Source organism: Pseudonaja textilis, chromosome 12, assembly GCF_049901715.1.
Source record: "Pseudonaja textilis isolate UNSWEBS1 chromosome 12, rPseTex1.2, whole genome shotgun sequence".
NCBI lineage: Eukaryota > Metazoa > Chordata > Lepidosauria > Squamata > Elapidae > Pseudonaja > Pseudonaja textilis.
The window spans coordinates 835,946-858,073 of NC_142001.1; the positions used below are offsets into that span (position 1 = coordinate 835,946).

Genomic DNA, 22,128 nt, shown 5'->3' on the forward strand with positions numbered 1-22,128 from the left:
TCAGGTGTGTTGTGGGTCAAGTGCCTGTCAGCCTGTATTCTGAAGTCCCACAAGATCTTGACTTTTTCATTCTCCAGAACTTTCTCAACCTGATGTTCCCAGTAGGGGTTGTTACTATACTCAAATCCAAATTTTTGGCATAGTTTCCAGTGAATGATTTTAGCAACTCAGTTATGGCATTCTAGGTAGTCAGTTTGTGAAATTTTGCTGCATCCACTGCTTAAATTGTCATCTGTTTCATCTTTCTCATTACAGAGGCAGCATTTGCTGTTGGTGGTGACATGCTGAATCTTTGCCTTCATGCAATTTGTCGCTAAGGCTTGTTCTTGAGCAGCCAAAATAAAGCCTTCAGTTTCTTTTTTCAGTATTCCTGATTTTAAACAATTCCAAGTAAGCTTTTGGTCAGCTTTGCCTTCAATACTTTTCAGGTATTGGCCATGCATAGCTTTGCTTTTCCAATTTTCAATTCGCTTCTCAGTTACTTGTTTGTATTCAGCTTTTGACTTGGTTGTCTTCAAAAGGCCTCCTTTATGTACTTCCTTAATCATTAGCTCTTCACTTTTCTGGATGTAGTCATTCAAGCTGTGTCTTTCTTCTTCTACAGTCTGCTTTATTTGTAGGAGACCTCAACCACCCTCTGCTCTCGATAAATATAATTGATCAACATCACTTTTAGGATACAAGGCATGATTCATAGTCATAAGCTTCCTTGTTTTTCTGTCCAAATTGTCCAGCTCCATCTGGGTCCAGTCAATTATTCCTGCAGAGTATCGAATCACAGGTATAGCCCAGGTATTTATTGCTTTTATGATGTTTTCACCACTCAATTTGGACTTGAAAATCTTCTGAATTCTTCTAAGGTACTTGGCTGAAGTTCATTCCTTGACTTTATTATGCATTAAATCAGAGGCTTCCAAAACCCCGTAGTACTTGTAGCCTGCTTCTGGTTTCATTGTCATTATTGTTGTTGTTATTGTTGTTGTTATTGTTGTTATCTTTTATTTATTAAATATGAAACTCAGTCAACTGAACATTTTAAAATGTATCACAAATATCATTGACTGGCACTGATGGTTGAAACAGGATGTTCCTGACAAGCTTCCATCTATTAATTCTTGTCATGTCCTCAAGTGCTTTGGAGAATAAGTCAACCCCCTCTTCTCTATGGTAGCCCCTTAAATATTAGAAGACTGCTAACATGTCACCCCTTGTCCTTCTTTTTGTTAGATTAGACATACCCACTTCTTGCAATCATTCATCATACACTTTAGCTTCAGTCCCCTAATCATTTGTGTTGCTCTTCTTTAAACTGTTTCTAGAGTTTCAACATCAGTTTGTAATGTGGTGACCAAAATTAAGTATTCCAAGCATGGTCTTACAAGTGCAGCATAAAGCAGTAGTATCACTTCTCATGATCTTGATGCTATCCCTCCCTATAGTTCCAAATGTTGTTTTTCTTTAAGCCCCTTCCCTTTTTACAGTTCTGTTGAACCCTCTGGATACACAATATCATAAAAAAATAACAATTTCAGCACAACAGGGAAAGAGCCCTCGGGGGTAGGGTGGTATTTTTTTTACAGCACGACATAAACCATCTGGAGAAAAATATTACCCCACATACACTATATTGAAGTGAGGCACACTAAAATATCTTTATTCCAGATATTTTATTGCACAGATGATGTCTTAAGTCACTATTAGGATATCAATTATCTTCAGGACCTACCGAGCATGAAGGCTTCTAAAGAAACTATCCTATTTATTTATTTATTTTATTTTATTTTATTTTATTTTATTTTATTTTATTTTATTTTATTATTTTATTATTTTATTTTATTTTATTTTATTTTATTTTATTTTATTTTATTTGTCAATTGCTCACAAGATAATAGGTATAAGTAAAAACATAGTTATGAATACATATAAGAAAAATAAAATAAAAAAATAGGACAGGGACGGTAGGCACGTTGGTGCGCTTATGCACGCCCGCTATGGACCTCTTAGGAAAGGGGTGAGGTCAATAGTAGAAAGTCTAAGGTTAAAGTTTTTGGGATTTGGGGAAAAAACTACAGAGTCAGGTGGGCTTCATTAAATAAAGTCTGCAGATGACATTTTTATTTGGTACGAGAATGGTGGACCATGAAGTTTGGAATAGAAGGAGATTGTCTTTTTCTAGATCTGTGCAAGATGGTTTAAGTTTCCCTCAATGTCAACTTCTTGTCATGGAGACACCACCTTCTCAAGATGAACAGGAAATGTGGCCTTGTTATTTCTGAGAAAGAAAAGTGATCTAGTTTCCCAGAAACCTCAAAGGAGTTCTTGTGCCTCTTGTTGCCTATGGATATTCTCAAACCATTCAGATTATGATTGTTCCAAAGATGCTTTTTCCGAAAGGCAACTGGGCTTTCTTGATTTTTTTGTCTCTCTGAAAACATGTCAAAAAGTTCTCAAGAAATTTATTGAATAAGAAATGAAAGATTTTCAAACAAAAAACCAAGAAAGTCCAGTTGTCTTTTGGGAAAAAAAATGGGGGAGCCTCTTCCTGTTGGTAGATCTACTTAGGAGATTGCAAGACAATGTGATACAAAGTCATTTGGCTGTTTCATTTTTAAAGGTGTTGTTTTGTGGATCTAACATCATGGTTCAGCTGACTTGCCATCATATCAAATCATCCCATTAAAGGGTTGAAATACCCTAATCTTTTCTTTCCTGCTATGTTCCCAATAAACATTTCCTCTCAATTTACCTTACAGGAGAAATCTCCCTTAGTACTGATGAGCAGTTTGGAATAACAGAATAACAGAGTTGAAAGGGACCTTGGAGGTCTTCTAGTCCAACTCCCTGCTCAAGCAGGAAACCATACGCCATTTGAAATAAATAATTGTCCAATCTTTAAAAAATCCAGTGTTGGAGCACCCAAAATTCTGGAGGCAAGTTGTTCCACTGGTTCATTGCTCACACCATTAGGAAATTTTTCCTTAGTTCTAGGTTGGTTCTCTCCTTGATTAGTTTCCACTCATTATTTCTTCTCCTGCTCTTAATAATAGGTTGACTTCCTCTTCTTTGTGGCAGCCTCTTAGACATTGAAACAATGCTATCATGTCATCCCTAGTCCTTCTTTTCATTAAACTAGACATATTCAATTCTTGCAACCATTCTTCATACAGTATGTTGCTCTATTATGTTCTATTGAATTTCTATTGAATTTCTATTGCTGAAACTCTAGCAGAGAGATGAAGAATTACACTCCACTTTTTAAGTTTGAAATCCACATTATTATATATGCTTGTTCTTATCTTTGTTGAGCTTTGAGTCAAAAATCTCTGGCAGATTTCCCTCCCATCAAATCTTTTCTCCTTGCTTTCCTGCACACACCTAGCCTCTATGGGCAGCGGCTTTCTGATATGAGTTATGCATCTCAGCATAACTACTAAATCAGGTAGCATTGCTGGTAATACATTATAAAGTGTAGCCGATTAATGTCTTTCTTAATTTCGAGTTCACCTCCAGAACACATTAGAATGCATGGCTCAAAATCTAGCCAAAAGCACTTTCCATTGTTAAATTAAACCTGCACACTTCCCCAAAGCTTAGTAGAAAGATTTTAAGTAAGCTTTCTGTATAAAGGAGCCCAGTCTGTGGTTGAAGAGTTTCTTGAAAGTGAGATGGGTGGCATATAAATTTATTTATTTTTTATTTATTAATTTTTATGTCACCCATCTCTCCTGTAAGGTGATTGTGGGTTGCTTTATTAATAAATAAATATATTCTAACACTGAATTTCCATTCAACTCTTTTGTAATGTGATCAGAATAGAATAGAATAGAAAACCACTAAGGGATCCTTGGTGCTCTCTGAGCTTGGTCGTTTTCTTGCAGATGTTTCATTACTCAAACTGAGATGGATATATCAACATCACCCTAGCACTGATAATGTTACCTACTTTGGGTAATGAAAGATCTGCAGGGAAACAATCAAGCTCAGAGAACACCAAGGACCTCTCATTTCAACCCTTAACTTCAAGTATTCTCCTTTATTGGCAGAAAAGCCATTGTTGGATATTTTCAAAATCCTTTTCTTGGGACCAAATGGATGATTACCTCACCATGAAAGTTTTACAAACCCTAGATGGTAGATTTGTTCTCTAGCCTCCTTGGCTAGTCACACTCTAATAAAGCACCATGGAAAAGGTTTCTGTCAGGGTTCCGGCAGTTACTCCAATTAAATCCTGAGCCTCGAGCCACACTCCCAAAACTAAAGAGGATTTATTTGAAGTTAACATTCTACATCCAGCATTAACCTGAGTGTAGCCAACTCTGAGATACGTAATTCACTGTCACCCTTGATCCTACTTTCCCCCTACCCCTCTCGGTGTAGCATCCAACGAAAAACATCCATAGCCAAGATCAAGATCATCAATCATGCTCTCCAATTAGATTTTTTCACAGCAGAAGCTTCAGCCATCTAATCAGTCTTTGAAGAAAATATGAATGGAATGTACTTTTGATTTCATACTGTTGCCTGTTCTTTGAAACTCCCCCCTTTCTTTCTGTTGTCATCTATAAAACGTGTATACAAAATGTTTTATGAGTTGACATTCGGCTCTCCTCACTTCTTGAAGGTGACCTGTACAACACACACAAAATCAATTTGACTGCAGATATGGAAGCTTATGCTCATGAAACTCCCCCAGGCTTGGTTGGATTTTCTGCATAGAACCTTGCTACAAGGCAATCAGCTTGGACATTCCTACTCTTTACCCATGATGCCTCTGATAAGGGGCAGCCCTTCCACTTGATTAAATATTGGAGTTGTCTCCTGTGCCAACTTGAATCGAGGATTTGCTGCAACTCATAATGGGTTTGGCCTCCTATGACCACGGGATCTGTGGGCTCATGAGGCAGGCGCCTCAGCATTGATCTGACCATGGGTTTTAATTGGCTACTATGGAATACCGTGTGTATTTTCCTTAACAATTGGGACAACTTCAACTGCACTGTGACTGGGTTAATGATCTTTACTATGGGGAATGGTCCCATGAACTTGGCCCCAATTTCTTGCTTGGGAGACTTAACCTCAGATATTTGGTGGAGAGATAGACCTTCTTCCCAACTGGAATGTTTGTTGCGGGGCTCAGTGTTTGTCTGCCTGTCTGTTATAGGTCTGTGATGTTTTTGCCAGTGCTTTTTTGACATTCTCCCAAGTAGATCTTAGAGTTGACTATCTATCAGGGTTACGGCAGTTACTCCAATTAAATCATGAGCCTCGAGCCACACTCTCAAAACTAAATAGGATTTATTTGAAGTTTATTCTATGTCCGGCACTAACCTGGGCGTAACCAACTCTGAGACACATAATTCACTGTCACCTTTGATCCTGCTTCCCCCCCACCCTCTGGGTGTATCATCCAATGAAAAATGTCCATAGCCAAGGGTCATCAATCATGCTCTCCAATTAGATTTTTTTCGAGGCAGAAATTTCAGCCATCTAATCAGTCTCTGAAGAAAATATGAATGGAGTGTACTTTCGATTTCACACTGTTGCCTGCTCTTTGAAACTCCCCCTTCTTTCTGTTGTCATCTATAAAACGTGTATACAAAATGTTTTATGAGTTGACAATTTCTCAAAGTCAAAGAAGCTGAGAAAAATATTATCTGGGGGAGAAAAGGGGCACAACTCCTTCATCTATCAGAATTTGTTTGAAATGGTCTTCTCCCTTGAAAGAATTACTAAAGGAAATTTTCATCAAATGGAATAAAAACTGGTAGAAAATGCATAGAATTTGTCTTCCTGGCATTAATAATTTTATCTAAATAAGCTTTCATTCCTTTCCCATTGTGTCACTGCAGTGATTTTTAAAAAGGTTTTTTGCAATCCTGATTGTCTCCCTAAACCTCTTGTAGCTTGGACTGAAAATGGATCTTTCTCTCTCTCTCTCTCTCTCTCTCTCTCCCCCCCCCCATCTATCACCTATACCTATCCATCAATCATCTATCTTCTACTATATTACCTACCTGCCTGCCTGCCTGCCTGCCTGCCTGTCCCATCCCATCCTGTCCGTCCATCCATCCATTTTCTAGCTTTAAGGAAGACGGGTTGGGATTCTGATATGGTATCTTCCAAAGGCCACATAAACTCTGAGTGGAAACACAGAAAATAATTGAGAATAAGAATATTGGAAAAGATCTGGGAGATTTTGCATCCCAACCACTTCTTCCATAGGAACCCTAGAAAGCTTCTTTTGCTTAAATAATATTTGGGGTGGTGTAGAGAGAAAGAGGCTGTACTAGGAATAGTAAGATTCAGATTCTACTCCCTCTTCTGTCATGAATACTCTCATGGCAATTTTGGCTCAGTTCCTCTCTCTTGGCTCAGCCTACTACACAGGGTTATTTTGGGGAAAATGAAGATATGCTATGTATACTGCTTTGAGTGGCTTTATTTGCAATTCCAATAAAGATCAATAAGTAAATTTGGAGGTGTATCCATAAACATATTAGGCATGGAAGCTAGATCCACACCTGAAGCTCCAATTAAACCGATTTATTGTTACTTGGTGCTTATGCACAGGAATTTTCTCAATTAATGGGATGCTTATCTAACTCCACCTGCTTGGAGTTAGATATGCATCAATAGAATTCAAGGGAGGTTGGATATACTTCCTTTGTGGTCATATAAGATTCTAGGCTGATCCCTCTCTTGACTCCACCCCCAGGTTCTGCCACTCCTTCCCCTGCATAATTTGAGTGTCCACGGGCAGTGAATTGAGATACAATTGGAGCTTTTACTGAACACCTCTGTCCTTAAAGCTAGTTAGGATTTGCTCCAGCTGCCCATAGATTTCACCCAACATGCCCTTTTCCAACTTTTTCACAGTCATTTGTGAAGGTCAACCTGGGTTACTTTATTTCCTGATATTTCCTTAGATCAAAAATAGCACTCTTTAGAAAATATCCTACAATTGGCCATATTCACACATCATGCTTATCCATATCTTGGGTTTGCACTGCAGCAGAACTATCAACTAATCCAAGTAGGTTCAATTTTGTTTGTTTATTCATTTATTTATTTGTTCATTTACCTACCTACCTATCTACAACCTACCTACTTACTTACTTATTTACTGATTTTAACCAACCACCTTCCTCAGAGCATTTGTACCACACAGTAAGCCACAAGAAGAAATAAACCAAGGTTATAACTAACTAAGCGTAGCAACTTAAGCACAGGAAGCCAGTTAGCTTTGATTGAGCTGATGTGTGAAGTGAAGGCAGGCATAGCCTAAGACTAATATCTCATTAAAGCATGGAAGCGTGTGTGTGAAATGAAACCATTTGGCCTTCAGCAACATGAAGACAAAGAATTCCATTTATGCAAACAAAGAAGGTTCCATTCTCCATTAACTCTGGTGGAAGCTCTTTACTTCCTCTAGAACAAAATCCCCTGTGAGAAGCTGATAACAAAGCAATTCTGGTGGCTTACAGATAACCATGACGTCACCCTTTTCAATGCTAGCTCTGGGGAGTTTTCAAGGAGAATGACATCATTCAAAATGGTAGTCCCTGATCTTAGAGGCAAAGAGTCTCAGGAACCTGGAAGCCTCAGGGAAGCTCCGAAACAGAAGAAGCCCTGTCCATCTTGCATCTCCAGAAACACAATGAAGCCCAGCTATGCCCTGAGGGATAGAAAGCTGCAATCCAGATGTACCTGCTGCCATCGAAGCAAGGTTTAAAACCTAGGTGAAGATCATGCTGATAGACGCTTCATTGTGCTTCACATTTTATCAGCCCTTCCAACAGAGGCAAGAATTTTTTCTCTCTCCCCAAATCTCTCTGGGCAGATCTTCCTTCCAGCCTTGCCATATAACATTGCAAAGATGTAAAATTGATTGGACCCATATGGAAAGTCTTCCTTCTGAGAAGACTACATCAGTTGCTGGCTTTCTCTCTGGCAGGCCAATTACAACAGCCACGCTCCCTCCCTCCCTCCCTCCCTCCGAGCTCACAAGAGTTTGGAGCCCCCTCCCTCAAAAGACACCCCTTCCCCCAGGGACAAACCAAAGTGACACCGCCTCTGAGCTTGCACAGAGGCACTTTGGAGTCACATTGAACACATCCATTCCAGACAAAGGGACACACCCTGCAGGCTGCCTCTCAGATGAACGTTTAAAACAAGTGCCTCTGATTAAAAGATTTAAAAAGATTTTTTAAAAATCTTTAAGCTAAAGGTACATAAGGCTCAGCAAGTCTTTTTTTTTTTTTTTACAAAAAAGAAGAAATAAAGGTATTTTTTTCTTCATTGTTACTGCAGTAAAGAATAGAATTCTGCTTTTTCTTTAGGGTTAAAAAAGCACATTCTAGCACAAATTTCCAAAGCAGTGATGACATCAGCATTATATTTAATTCCCGCCACTGTTTTGGCTAATCTTGCAAGCTTTAAGACAATGCATTTAGCTTTGTTGCCTCTCCATACTGCACCATCGGCTGTCTCAGAGCCCTTCAGCTGGTGGGTGATGGATATTCAGGAAAAAAGTGCATAAATCTAGCAGATTGCATTCACACACATTGAAGTATTTCTGCAGGATACAGGCAAAATGTACACGCCTTTATCCAGACGCACCCACTGCAAAATATTTGCTCAAAGGTTTCATGCTCACCAAGTATTGGAGGAACAGCTGTTTTACCACATAATGCATAGAAAGGATGCTTTCTAAGGCTTTGTAAAGGGTGTTACCAATGTGGGCTTGAGGACATTAGCAGATTTAAGTCTAAAAGCAGACTTCCAATCTCCTGCAGTCTTCATATTTAGATACACTGCAAAAAGTGTAATAGACCTAATCTAGAAGGTCAGGTAATGCAGTCTGTCTAGAAACTCACATCCTGCAAAGATATTGTAGGCAGGATCATTGAGATACACAGATGTTCTGAAGTTAGGGAGATAAGTCTCCTAAATGTAATTCATGGGTCCACAGATGGGTACCCATATCTCCTCCTTAGGCAAGTCAACTAATGGTCCACAGAGACTCCTCTCTGCAAGCCCACTGGAATGCCTGTCACTACAGAGAGGCAAAAAATGTACAAGACATGACATCAGCCCACCCGCCTAAATGAGCAGGCATCCCCCACTTCCAGTGTAAGTTATGGAAACATGTGCACAAACACACCCACCATCTGGACTGAGATCATTCAATTACATGTCCAGCAATGTATTTTAAGCTTCAGGGGAGGAAATCCATATTTAAAACAGGGTGGATTAGAACTTCTAATCTTCTAACGAGGCTTTATTTCTTCCTCATGCTGCAGGGATTGCAATTAGGTGGCAGGACCACTGAGAAATGTGCAAGAGATCCCCATGTATTTAAAGGATTTCAGAGGGGTTGAGAAAATTCTCTAAGAAAATCACAACCAGAATAAACCATTATAAAACTAGACTAGAGCCTTTCCAATGGGCAAGTTGACAACCCCTATTATCCCCAGTCATCTTGCCCATGCTGTCTTGAGATTTATGGGAGTTATACTCCAAGACAGCAGGAAAGCAGGTTTGAGAAGGCTGGGCTGGACAGCCACAGTGTACAATCTGAGGGGTGAGGATCACACTTGATTCTTATATGCAGTTAAGACCAAAAGACTAAATTATACATGGGTGGCATGAATCTTTCCCAGGATTTAATAGTTTCCACAAATGATCACATTACAAATTAAAATTTCGTGACAACTTTTAGATGACTGCAGTGGGTCACATCAAAATTTCCAGATACTTGCAGTAAATCTAGAATAAGGAGGTCTCAATGATACAGAGCAGTGGTTCTCAATCTTGGCAACTTGAAGATGGGTGGACTTCAATTCCCAGAATTCCCCAGCCAGCATGCTGGTCATCTTCTATCCTTTCTTTCCAGCTTTCCCATCATTAGAGCCTTTCCCAGAGATTGCCAAATGTTGCTTACTCTAAAATTAAATATCAAGTTGGATATTCTTAGCAACTTTAAGAAGCATAAACTTTAACTCCAGCATGCTGGCTGGGGAATTCTGGGAGTTGAGGTCCACACCTCTTCAAGTTGCCATGGTTGTGGAACACTGATGTAGAGTATTATATGCATCCATCCAAGGATTAAATATAAATTTCTGACATACTTTTGGACAAACGCCCCAAAGATAAATTATTTTTCACCACTGAAATTCATAGTTTTAATTCTGCCACCCAGAACCATGATCAAAGTATCATCTTCCATGGGCTTTCCACCCTTCCTGGAACTACTCTACAATGCTGCCCTTCTTACCTTCTTCCAGTTCATCCATGCTGCCAATCTTTCTGCTGCCATCAATGGTGTAAATATAGCGAACTCCCTGAGGCAGGTTAATGTTATCAGACAGAGAACGGGTCAGGTCAGCAAGCAAGGCATCAAAGCTTCGGAAGCGGTCACTGGAGACAGCATAAACAATCCCCTTGAAGTAACGGTCCCCATTGCGGTAGAAACGCACTTTCTTCGCCTTCTTCTCGTTGCTCAGCGCTTGTAAGGTCCTCGTGCGGTAGAAACTACAGTGGGCACTGTGAGTGGGACTTGGCAGGCCATTCATTCGGGAGCCACGCATGTTTCTGGACGCCTTATCTCTTTCGTCAAAGTGTCCAAAATCAAGTTCCATTGCTTGGTGACCCCTAAAGATGTGAAGCTGAGGCAGAAGAAGGAGGAAAAGAATGGAAGCAAAGGAGAAACAACAACAACAATAATAATAACGATAATAATAATAATAATGTGCCAAAAACAGCTGGAGCACCACTTGAACTCCATTGGCATTGACAAATTCACCACCAGTCAATTGTAAATGGTGGCTTTACTGGGAAAAGCTCCCATACTATGACGATATCTGTAACCATCAAACGTCTCCATCTGCCTATCCCAGTACTTGGTAAGAACTCGATAGGTAAACAAAAATGCCAAACCCAGTCTGAATATCTGGCTGACTGTGCGATTATGGTTATCATAATAACCACCTGACTCAGAACCTCCTATATACTCAGATGTTACCTTAACAGCTCTTAGGTTCTTGTTACATTTTTACTGGCCCCAGACTGTGAATCAAATTGAAGATTAAATCAACAACAACAGTAATAATGCAAAAATTACTGGGAACACCAAATCAACAAAGTTCCTTCAAATGAACAGGTAAAGATCTTGTGGGACTTTTGAATCCAAACAGACACATATCTGGCCCACAACACACCTGACATCACTATTGTGGAAAAGAAAAAAAAGTCTGGTTCATTGATATTGCAATACCAGGTGATGCACGAATTGAGGAGAAACTACTAGAAAAAATAACGAAATATCTCGATCTGCAAGTTGAAGTTGAGCAATTGTGGAGGAAGAAATCAATGATTGTACCAATAGTAACAGGAGCCCTTGGAGCAATACCTAAAGGGTTGCCTAGATACATGGAAATTTTGAACTTATCAGTCCTGGATATCCTGACTTTGAAAAAAACTATCTTACTCAGAACTGCCTAAATACTCAGACGCTACCTTAACAGCTTTTAGGTTCTTGTTTTTTTTCTCCAGTCCCAAACTGTGAATCAATGGAAGATTTCATCTTTAATAATTAATGATGATGATGATGATGTATGTAGTGAGACAACACAGCCTTTCGAGAAAGAAAGCTGATGGTACAGAACTTGGATTTGGGTCCCTTTAAAAAATGGAAGAAATGCAACACCTGGGTTTTCCTTCTCTTGGAAGGCTACCAGAAAAGATTTTTCCATATGTGCACGAGTGAACTGTTGGGAGCATTAGGGAGGGAAGGAGCCTTCTATGCAATACAATCAATCAAGACTGATTATTTCTAAGAATTATTTTCATCCCATCTCCTCACCTTTATTCTGAAATATTCAAAATAACTCTCTTTCCAAAGCAGCTTATAAGCAAAAAGAGAAACAAAAAAAGCCAGGAAAGAATATTTCCCTGAGCCTCATGGACTCTCTATGGAAATCAGTTCTGTGCATTGGGAGCAACCCTTTTATGGACACTGTTGGAAGACCGATCTGTGAACAGCTGTAAGGAGTGAACAGGAGTTCACTGCAGTTTAGATGGGGTTGTAGACTGGGGTGGGGGTGGGGGCAAGAAAGGAAAGAAAGAAGATCCACCTTCCGTGGATGGATGGAAACATGGAAGTGACAATGCCCAAGAGTTACACGGCTGACAAACCAAAGAATCAATCCATCATCTGTAACGTATTCAACATGGCCAAGGGTGACTGGAGCTCGGGAGCCCCTTTTAAAAGGGTGGAAATCATCAGTAAGTCTCTTCTCTGGTCGTATAACAACAATGCCATTTTCTTTGTGAGCAGCTGGTTTCAGAAGCTGCCCCCCCACCTTGGCTCACACATCCCTCCTAAGCCATCAATCACTTTTGAGGGTTATTCTCAACTGCCCAGGAGATAACATGGAAGGGTGGAAGGAGTTAATATGGAAGCAGCAGCGAGGAAGTTAATGTGGAAGAACAGTATTGTTTCCACTTGGAATGCAATTCGAAGGTCAGTTAATCAGGAAGGCTTTTGACATTCCCCTTTCCCCCTCCTTCTTGCTGGTAAAATGAAGTGATTTTTAATTGCCGAAGGCACCTCCTAGCTGTATTCCTGTCACACCCCTGCAAGTGGCACCTTTCATTGTTCAGAGGCAGAGCAGGGAATGAGAGGCTTAGCTAAATTTGTGCAACGGAAGAGTGGTGGAAATGACAGAAAGACCAAGATCCTAGGAATCTCCTCCATTTGCAGTTTAAAACTTGGCATGCAAACCCAAGCTCTGACCATAATGGAAAAAAAGAAGGATGCGAGCTCTGGTTATCATTAGCCTTCACACAATTAGCATGCAGGTCACATCTCTACCACAGAAACAGGGTGAAACCTGCTCTTTGCAATCAGGTACAAATCTTGAACATCAGCCACTACCTATCAGTTCTGGCCAGGTCCCAACCCATCATTCATTTGCTACAGAGTGACAATGACTGGTCCCTGACCTTCGTATTGTCACCCTTAAGCTGCAAAAGGAGTTTTTCCAGTCTCTTTTCTTTCCGTCAAATTGCAGACTCCGCTCCTGCCTGCTCCTTTCTACTGAAGTCTGCATGTACAATGGAACTGCACCAAAAGCCAACTTTTCCAAAAACGGAAAGACAAAATCAAATGCTGAGTGGTGGGCTAAGAAGACACCTCTGGTGTGAAAGGTTCAGCCTGTTCTTCTTTTGGCACCTGACATCTGTTACTCACCCTGCTTGGAAAAATCAGGCTTTACTTACCGTTTTTTCAGCTCACAGGGTGGAGATGCTGAGAGAAAGAAACCCAGCTACACTCTGCCTTTGTTGTCTGCACTCCAAGCAAGAAATTCCTGCCAGTTTGGCCAAGATTCCTGCTAGGTCCTAGTGCCTTTTGCATACATGGGTTTGCACGCCCGTGCACACAGAGAGACATGCAGACCCCTTCTGAAATATGAAGTGCCTTGGCTGGGCTTCACACTCAGGACCAATTTCCTGGTAAAGATTCCCCTTCCCTCCTTTTGAAAGAGAAAAGGTAGGCTGATGTGTGATTTCAATTTTCACATCAAGCCACGAAGAGTGGGACGAGCCATATTTTAGGAGTCACTGTCTGTCCTTTTCCAAGGAAAATCTCCCATTGTCTACAGTTCCTCTAATGCTCTTCCCAGCCCAGCTAAAAACAGGCATGGTTTGATTTATGCCACGGCATTAGACTTCGGCACACACAGTACAAAAGTGAGGGAGTACTACCTAGATGCTTATGAAAATCTCAGCTGCCTTGTGGCCTCAAGAGGGTGAGGCTTTAAGCAAGCAAGGTTGTTAAATCAACATAGTCTTCTTATCATAGTACACCCCATGTTTCTCCAAACCTCAGCATCAAAGGGTAAGGCATTCTGATAGGCTTAACCGGGACCTTGACTCACAAGAAATGATCAGGGGCAGCCACCTATTCTTAATTTAGAATGATGTCATTCTGACTTTGATTCCAGATGCCCTAAACTACATCCGTAGGGAAAGGGAGATTTGAGATCACTCTGCTCTTATACACTCCTTAGTTCTTTATCATGGAATCCATTTGTTTTTAGAATAGAGGCGAGCAAATCCGAAGTCTCTATTGACCCAGAAAAACCACATTTTATGGCCAAGATCTCTTCTGACAAAGCCACCCAATGTGCTTTCCTGCCTTTTCATCTGTAGGAAATGATCAGGCTGAGTCCAAGGAAAGAATCAAACACATCATCAATTTTGAGTCCCTTCGCATTCATAAGAGATCTTATTCCAGCCCTCCTAGAATTCCATTGACTGTTTAATGTCAAGTGCAGGGAATCAGAAGTCCAAGCAGTTCAGATGAATATATAGCTTTATTGTACGCTAAAGTTCTCTAAAGAATCTGACCTACAATGCAAATTGGCAATAGATAAGAATCAATGGAATTTGAGGCGGGCTGGACTTAGAACTCTTGTGGTTACAAAGGGACTCGACACTGAAGACATATTTGACCTCTTCCTAGGGCTCAGCCTGGTTATCTCCTACATCTTCTTCATCTTCATTGTCTCTCCCTTCACAAAACTGTTGAATTTCTTTAACCAAAGTTGCCCTATCCCACTTGGGGCAACTTGTTAAGATGATGTGAAACAAGTCTTCTTTATCCTTTTTTTTTTTTTTTTGCTGTGGGTTTTCATTCAAACTGATGGGAGGATAGACAATTATAGAGTTGGAAGGGACCTTCAAGATCTTCTAGTCCAACCCTCTACTCAAGACAGGAGACCCTATATCATTGCAGACAAATGGCTGTCCAGTGTCTTCTTGAAAACCTTCAGTGATGAACCGAGGAGGCAAGTTGTTCCACTGATTAATTGTTCTCACTGTGAAGAAATTTGTCCTTTGTTTCATGTTGGATCTCCCTGTGACAAGCTTCCATCCACTGTGTCTTGTCTTATCTTTCCGTCTGGTGCCAAAAGATGATAAGTTATAATCATCAAGTCAGGGATAAATATGGGAGCAAATGACCCAGTTTTGTCTTAGTTGTTAAGGCTCCAGGCTAGAAACTTAGGAGGCTGTGAGTTCTCAGAAATGAAAGCCAGCTGGATGACTTTCGGCCAATCACCAGGAGACTGTGAGTTCTAGTCCTGCCTTAGCCATGAAACCCAGCGAGGTGATTTTTGGCCAATGACTCTCTCTCAGCACAACCCCCTCACATGGTTGTTGTTGTGGGGAAAATACAAGAAAGAAGAAGTATTATGTATGTTCATTGCTTTAAATTATTTATAAAGTAATAAAGGTGGGATAAAAGTATAATAATATGGTCATAATTTCAAAGTTTTTAAAAAAACAATCCACTGAAGTAATTTCACAATGTAATCACCATTCTGGCAGAATTATAAACAGAGCAATCAGAAATCACTATTATCAGATTAGTTCATAAAGGCAGAATCTTTCCATTAGTACAAGTAGTCCTCAAGTTAGAATCACAATTGAGCTCAAATGTCTGTTGTTGACTGTGACATTTGTTAAGTGAGTTTTGCCCCATTTTACCATCTTTCTTGCCACAATTGTTAAGTGAATCACTACAGTTGTTAAGTTAGTATCATGGTTGTGAAGTGAATCTGGCTTCCCCATTGACTTTGCTTGTCAGAAAGTCGCAAAAGGGGATCACGTGACCTTGGAACAAAGCCGTGATCATAAGTATGAACCAGTTGCTAAGCATCTTAATTGTGATCACATGACCATGGAGATGCTGCAAAAGTCATAACTATAAGAAATGGCCGCAAGTCATATTTTTCAGTCCTGTTGTAACTTGGAATGGTCACTAAATGAAGTGTTGTAAGTCAAGGACTACCTGTATTGCAAATGTCACTGCAGGGCAGGGTGGCGTATGAAAAAAGGGTAAGCTTTCATCACACCAGTGCAGTTGTCATCCTGACTTTTGTGTTCAAGAAACCCCTGTTCTGCTCCTCTGTGTACTCCTTACTCAGCTCCTTATTCAGCTGAAATGAAGCAATTCTCATCTTCCCATTCCAAAACTTTCTGCTGTCAGTTAATGTAATCAGTAGAAGGCACGATGGTATCAAAATGACGACACATTTATTTATTTATTTATTTAGTCAAACGATTATTAGATAACAGGCATAAGAATATACATGGTTAAAAATACATGAAATGGATACGAGTAAGAAAAAAAGAAAGAATAGGACAGGGACGGTAGTCACATCTGTGTGCTTATGCACACCCTCTACAGACCTCTTAGGAAAGGGGTGAGGTCAATAGTAGACAGTCTACTGTCAATAATAGACAGTTTTTAGGGTTTGGGGAAGAAACCACAGAGTCAGGTTGAGTACTCCAGACATTGACCACTCTGTTGCTGAAGTCCTATTTCCTGCAATCATGTCACATACCTCCCTGCACATGATAAATTAAACAATCGCACCTTGACATCTGATGCAAGTCCTTTCACTGACAAAGCCTGGGTGTCTTCAGCAAAGCACAATGATGCCAAAATGATGAAATATGTATGATGACATCATCACCAAAATGCCAATCAGCTGACCTCTGCTTCAAATATATGATTGCTGCCTTTGCATGATAATTCAAATTTCAATTCTTTGTTTTATTTATTACAGCCTTTAGCCAGCAAATAAATCAAAAAGGAAAGGAAAGAGTAAAAACAGAAAAGTACAAATAGGTATATATAGCAATCCAACTTAAATCTTATTATGAATTCCCTGCTGAAGCATTGATGCCAAATAAGAAAACTTTGCAACATTTTGCTTCCACAAAAAGCATTATTAGTGAGCAGTAAATCAACACTAAAACTGTCTGTTTGGGGATTGCCATCAGAAGGGGAAAAATAAGATTTCAGTGCAAATTTGTATAAAATATGTAATATACAAGAACATGCATTGGTAACCGATAAAAACTGGGCAGTTGATTCAGCTCCATTTGGAATAACTGTTGGTCCACCTGATTCTTAGCTTGAGACCAACCAAGATTACATATAAAATACTTTGAGAAAGGCCACATAAAAGGTGCTTGCCTTCAGAAGTGGTGGTTGCTTCATCACTGGAGGTTTTTAAGAAGAGACTGGAGAGACACTTGTCTGAAATAGGGTCTCCTGCTTGACTAGACCTCCAAAGTCCCTCCCAGTTCTATTCTGATTGACCGAGTTTCTGCTTAAGAGACATCTTCTAAGTAGATTGGAAAGCATCAGGGATGGCCAAGAACAGAAGCCCATGGGACCTTTCAGACCTTTGTGTCCCCCTGGCTCTTTGTTCTTCCTCTACCAGTTTTCCAAAACTAAGTTGGAAGTAATGGGGCCTGCATGTAACCTTCAGATTTGGATCCTCAAGCATCCAAAGCACCAACCCCATCTTCTCTGTGATTATTGGTTTCAAAATTCCTTTCAATGGAAAAGAACATTTTGGTGGCTACCTCTTGGATGGAAGGTGTTGCTCATGGCTTGATTAATGGTTATGAGCTGCCATCCATTAATTTTGTCCTGCCCTCCGGTGCTTTGGAGAATAAGTCAATTGCCTCTTCTTTGTGACAGCCACTCAAGTACCAGAAGACAGTAATCACGTCCCTCCCATCAATCCTCCTCTTTGATAGGCTAAATATACATAACTCCCTCAAAACCATTCATTGTATAGTTTAGCCTCCTGACCTCTTCTCTGCCCTCTTTCTAGGGTCTCAGCATCTATTATGTATTGTGGTGACCAGAACTGATGCCGTATTCTAAGTGTGGCCTCACTAGTGCTGTACACAATAGAGTAGTACTATCACTAATGAAGGAATACCAGGATTGTGTAAAAGTATCCAATCAGGGATCAGAGATTTAGTCTTTCGAGCTTTCAGACTCATCCTGGAGCCCATCCTCAGGGAACATAGAATAGTCCAAAGCATACATTCTGTTAGAGAGAAGTTCCCTTAGGGTGGCTCCAGCATGAGTCCAAAAGCTTGGAAGATTAAACCTCTAGTCCCAGTGACCAACCCAGATTGGATCCCGGTACTATCACCTCCAGCATCCTCCATCTTCATGCTATCCCTCTGTTGTTCAGGCAGCTTCTGAGGACCAGACACGATTGAGCAGAAGGAATGAAAATTACAATCTCTCCCTGTTGAGTCATTCTGTACTAAAAGTTACACTTGAATAACAAGGTTTGAAGGGGTTTAGGACCCATCAGGAACTCCTGCTCTCTTCTAAGCGATCATCTCATGAAGGTTCTTTGCATTTCTGGTTTTTTTTTTCCTATCCTGAACGTTTGGTTGGTGTTAGAAGCAGCTACAGAATTCTCTTCCAGAATAAGGATCTTACCCAGTATTGAAATCGCTTGGCTGGAAAATGGTTAAGATTTCATAAGAAAAAAACCCCAAATCTTGGAAAGATGTCAAAAAGTAAATGTAATATGAACAGATTAGTGAGGCCAAACTTGGGGGAAATAGAGCAATGATGAAATTAACACGATACATTCAGAGCAGAAGAACCAAACTTAAGCAATAACAGTTCCCCTGTAACTTAGGAGTATCCGTCCTTGGGGAGATGGAGAGGGAATCTAGATAGGGGTGGATGTGTGTGTGAGAGGGAGGGAGATTGGTTGCTACATTGTTACAATACATTCACCTCTCTCAAAGTTTTATTGTCTTGTTTCATTATCTTCATATTGGTGTCTGGATTTTTGGGAATCTTTGTACATTAGGATTACACTAAGGCAGGGGTGGGCAATTAATTTTCTCAGGGGGTCACATGGGAAATTGGAGCTGTTGTGAAGGGCTGTGAAGGTACAAATGTGTGTAGGCACACACAACTACACATACATAATTTTTTTAAAAAATAGCAGTTGTTGTCAGCACTCCATTAATGCACCCATTAAAAGCAGAACTGAGGCAGGTAGATTCTTCAAAGAACAATTTATTGGATACATCATATTGGCACAACTAGTGAAAACAGACTCTGAAAGTTCCCACGGTTTTCACCTCATTAAAAAATGAAAGTTTTCCCTTTCCCCCAAGTCATCGGTCACATTGTCCAATAGAGGTGCTGGTCAATTGCTTGGTTACTTCATTCCCCCTCTCCCAGCCACCTGTTGGAATGGCCTTGGTTCCCCCGGAAAAACCTTTTTGTTTTAATTGCAAAACCCCAGCTAACTATTCCCTACTTCCTGTCCCTTCTTCTGCCTTGTGGCAACCCTGAAGCCATGAAGATGGCCTCAGCGAGGTCCGCTTCAGGGTTGACAGTCGCCTTCAAAATAAAAGCAAGGCAGTTGTTTTGCATGCATACCATACACTTAGCTACATCTGATTTCTCATTGACCTCACGTGGACCAGACAGGGTCAATCAAACAGTCAGATGCAGCCCCGGGGGCTGTAAAATGCTCAGGTCTGCATTAAGGGGAGGTATTCTGGCCAAAAGTCTAGGAACCCCCAATTTGTATCATGGGTCACACTACAAGGCAGACACTTAACTTCAGTTCCTAAGGCAGAAGTAATTGACATAATGTAACAGTAATTACAAAGAATTTCAATATTCATAAATATATCAATGCCATCATCAGTCAGGTACGATAGGAGGGAATTTAAAAACATGTAGTTTCCTAATATTGTTTTTCCTGTTTTTTAAATATTTTGATTCATTTCATTCCCCCACCCTCCTTTTTTCTTTCCTTTTACTTGATGTACCGCTATTTTGGAAAGAATGAAAACATGGAGAGATCAACACTGATATCGTGTTTAGAGCTTTATAGAAAAGTTCTATTAATTCTTCAGATGACATAATGAACTGTTATACTTTTAAGCAATTAATTTTAAATTTTATCATCACGGTAAGCCCTTTGTTTATTCTCTGGTATATTGTTTTTATCCACTAAAAATAATGAATGAAGTACAGATGGTCCTTGACTTACAAGCATAATTGAGCCCCAAATTTCCACTGGTAAACAAAATAGTTCTTCATTGAATTTTGCCCCATTTTACAACTTTCCTTGCCATAGTAGTGAAACACTGCAGTTGTTACATTGTTAACATAGTTGTTAAGGGAGTCTTTGACTTTGTCAGAAGGTGACAAAAGGGGATCACATGACCCCAAGACACTGCAATCATCATAAATACAAGCCAATTGCCAAACGGACAAAGTTTGATCACGTGACCATGAGGATGCTGCAACGGTCATAAGTGTGAAAAATGGTTATATGTCACTTTTTTCAATGCCATTGTAACTTTGAATGGTCATTAAGCAAATGGTGGTAAGTAAGGTATATTTGTAGTTACAGACTCCATAAATGCCCATGTATATGTAGGCAAGACTACAGTCAGAAAATGCAAGTTGACACTCCCAATCAATGTATACTTACATAGACAGGGCTGGGGTCTAAAATCTGTCTAGGCAACTTGCTTTATAAATGTTGTGATCCACCGGCAGCCTGCAGAGCTGGCAGCAGAGTCAGACAGTGGGGAGGAACATGGGCCAGTCCTGGAGTCTGGGGAGGGCTCAGACAAGGGATCTGTGTCCGACACAGAGATGGGGTCAGGGCCATCTGAGAGTTATGTGCTGACTCTGGAGCCTCCAGAATCTGACAAGGCAGAGGAACAGGGGGAGCCCGTTCTCAGTGTGTGCTTGCACAGAGCTGCCAGAAGGCAAGAACAGTTGAGACAAAAAGGGTGACTTGAGAGAAAGGCTTGGAGATTATTGGCCCCTTCCATAAGACATAAAGGACGAGTAAAGGGACATGAGCCTTTGCAGGAGCAATTTTGTTCGTTCTGATTGGTTTAAACTCTGAAGCTCCTTGTTGACTTTGTGCTCTGTTTGGCCTTGTACAGCTAATTGGCAATTTAGTCGTTGGCAGCATTTCAAGGGAGATAAAGGTGGGTGCTTAACAGCCTTATCCCAAAAGACTGTGGCAGACTTCTATTGGACTATTCATAAACTGTTTGGGACTCATTACAGGCTGTGGATGCCTATAATTCACAGCCATTGAAATAAAATAAAAGGTTTTTAGGAATAGCCTGTGATTGTTATTGTCTCAGAAAGCCTTGGTCAGAATAATTGTCATGCCCCTGGTGGAGACTGACTCTGAGGAAGAGGAGGAACAGCCAACAGGGAGTGGGAGTGTGGCTCCAGAGGTGGTAGAGGAGGCTGGGGAAGGGCAGAGGCCGCCTGAGCAGTCAGAGGAGGATCCAGGCCCATCCCCTATCCATCCTAGGTCACGCAGGGAGGGGAGGATCAGGGAAAAGCAAGGTCTACTCAAGAGGAGATTACCATGATCTCCTCATGGCTTGCAGCTGGGAGCTAGGTATATAAGTTTGTAACTGCACAGTCAGAATTGCTGGAGTCAAAGTTTAGTGTTTACTTTGAAAGAGGTTTATCTTTGCTGGCGTTCTTCCCATGGACTCTCCTCGGTTATTTTCCTGGAGTTTATGATTAGTTATCTTGGCTTGCTTCGGAACTCTCGTCAATACGGTTTGTTTTGGTTTTCTTTTTGCCTCATTATTTATTTTTGTGACTTTGAACTATGCCTAATAAAACAGTGAAGTTAAGTTGAAGGCCTTACTTAATATATGTTTTGGGTTTGGGGTTATTTTGAGAGATGATGGGTCATCATATTTTGACTCCAGCCACCCCTTCAACTTATTTTTGCTTTTTGTGGGGTGACCATGGATCAGCTCAGAGCAGAGATTGCCCAGTTAACCCAGCAAGTGGCTCTTTTGAATGCACAGGTAGCACAAATACAAGCTTCCCGGCCACGCCGAAAATGCCCTGTGGCAATGCCAGATAAATTTGATGGTTCCAGCATTTTTGGGGTAGTGACAGCTTTACATGAGCCTTTGGTCTGAGGACTTTCCCACTGACTGGGATAAGGTGGGGTTTTTGATTAGTTTGTTGTCAGGCTCTGCAGCACGTTGGGCAACACCTCTGCTGACCCAGCCCAACCAGGTGTTTGACAATTACGTCGAGTTTTGCTGTCAGTTTCAGGCCATGTTTGAGGACCCTGTTCGAAGCCAAACAGCAAACAGATGTTTGAGAGAGTTGAAGAAGGGGCGTGGCTCACTCATGGATTATATTGCTAGTTTTCGGGTGGTTGCTCAGGATGTACAATGGAATGAGGCAGCACTATTAGACTA

At 40.7% G+C, this 22,128-nt stretch overlaps 1 protein-coding gene across 4 annotated transcripts in view; it reads right to left on the reverse strand.

Moving 5' to 3' along the window:
• The window catches only part of DCX (doublecortin), a 195,250-nt gene that overhangs the window by 89,227 nt on the left and 83,895 nt on the right, over positions 1-22,128 (reverse strand). For 2 of the 4 annotated variants that reach the window (XM_087940842.1, XM_026703182.2), the window contains exons 1-2: positions 13,282-13,357; positions 10,277-10,667 (exon numbers count right to left, since the gene is read on the reverse strand). In XM_087940842.1, the coding sequence (XP_087796968.1) occupies positions 10,277-10,640 (364 nt within the window). In that variant the 5' untranslated portion in view covers positions 10,641-10,667; positions 13,282-13,357. Of the gene's footprint in view, positions 1-10,276; positions 10,668-13,281; positions 13,358-22,128 lie in introns of those variants that run through there. The other 2 variants (XM_087940843.1, XM_087940841.1) reach the window with 1 other exon arrangement.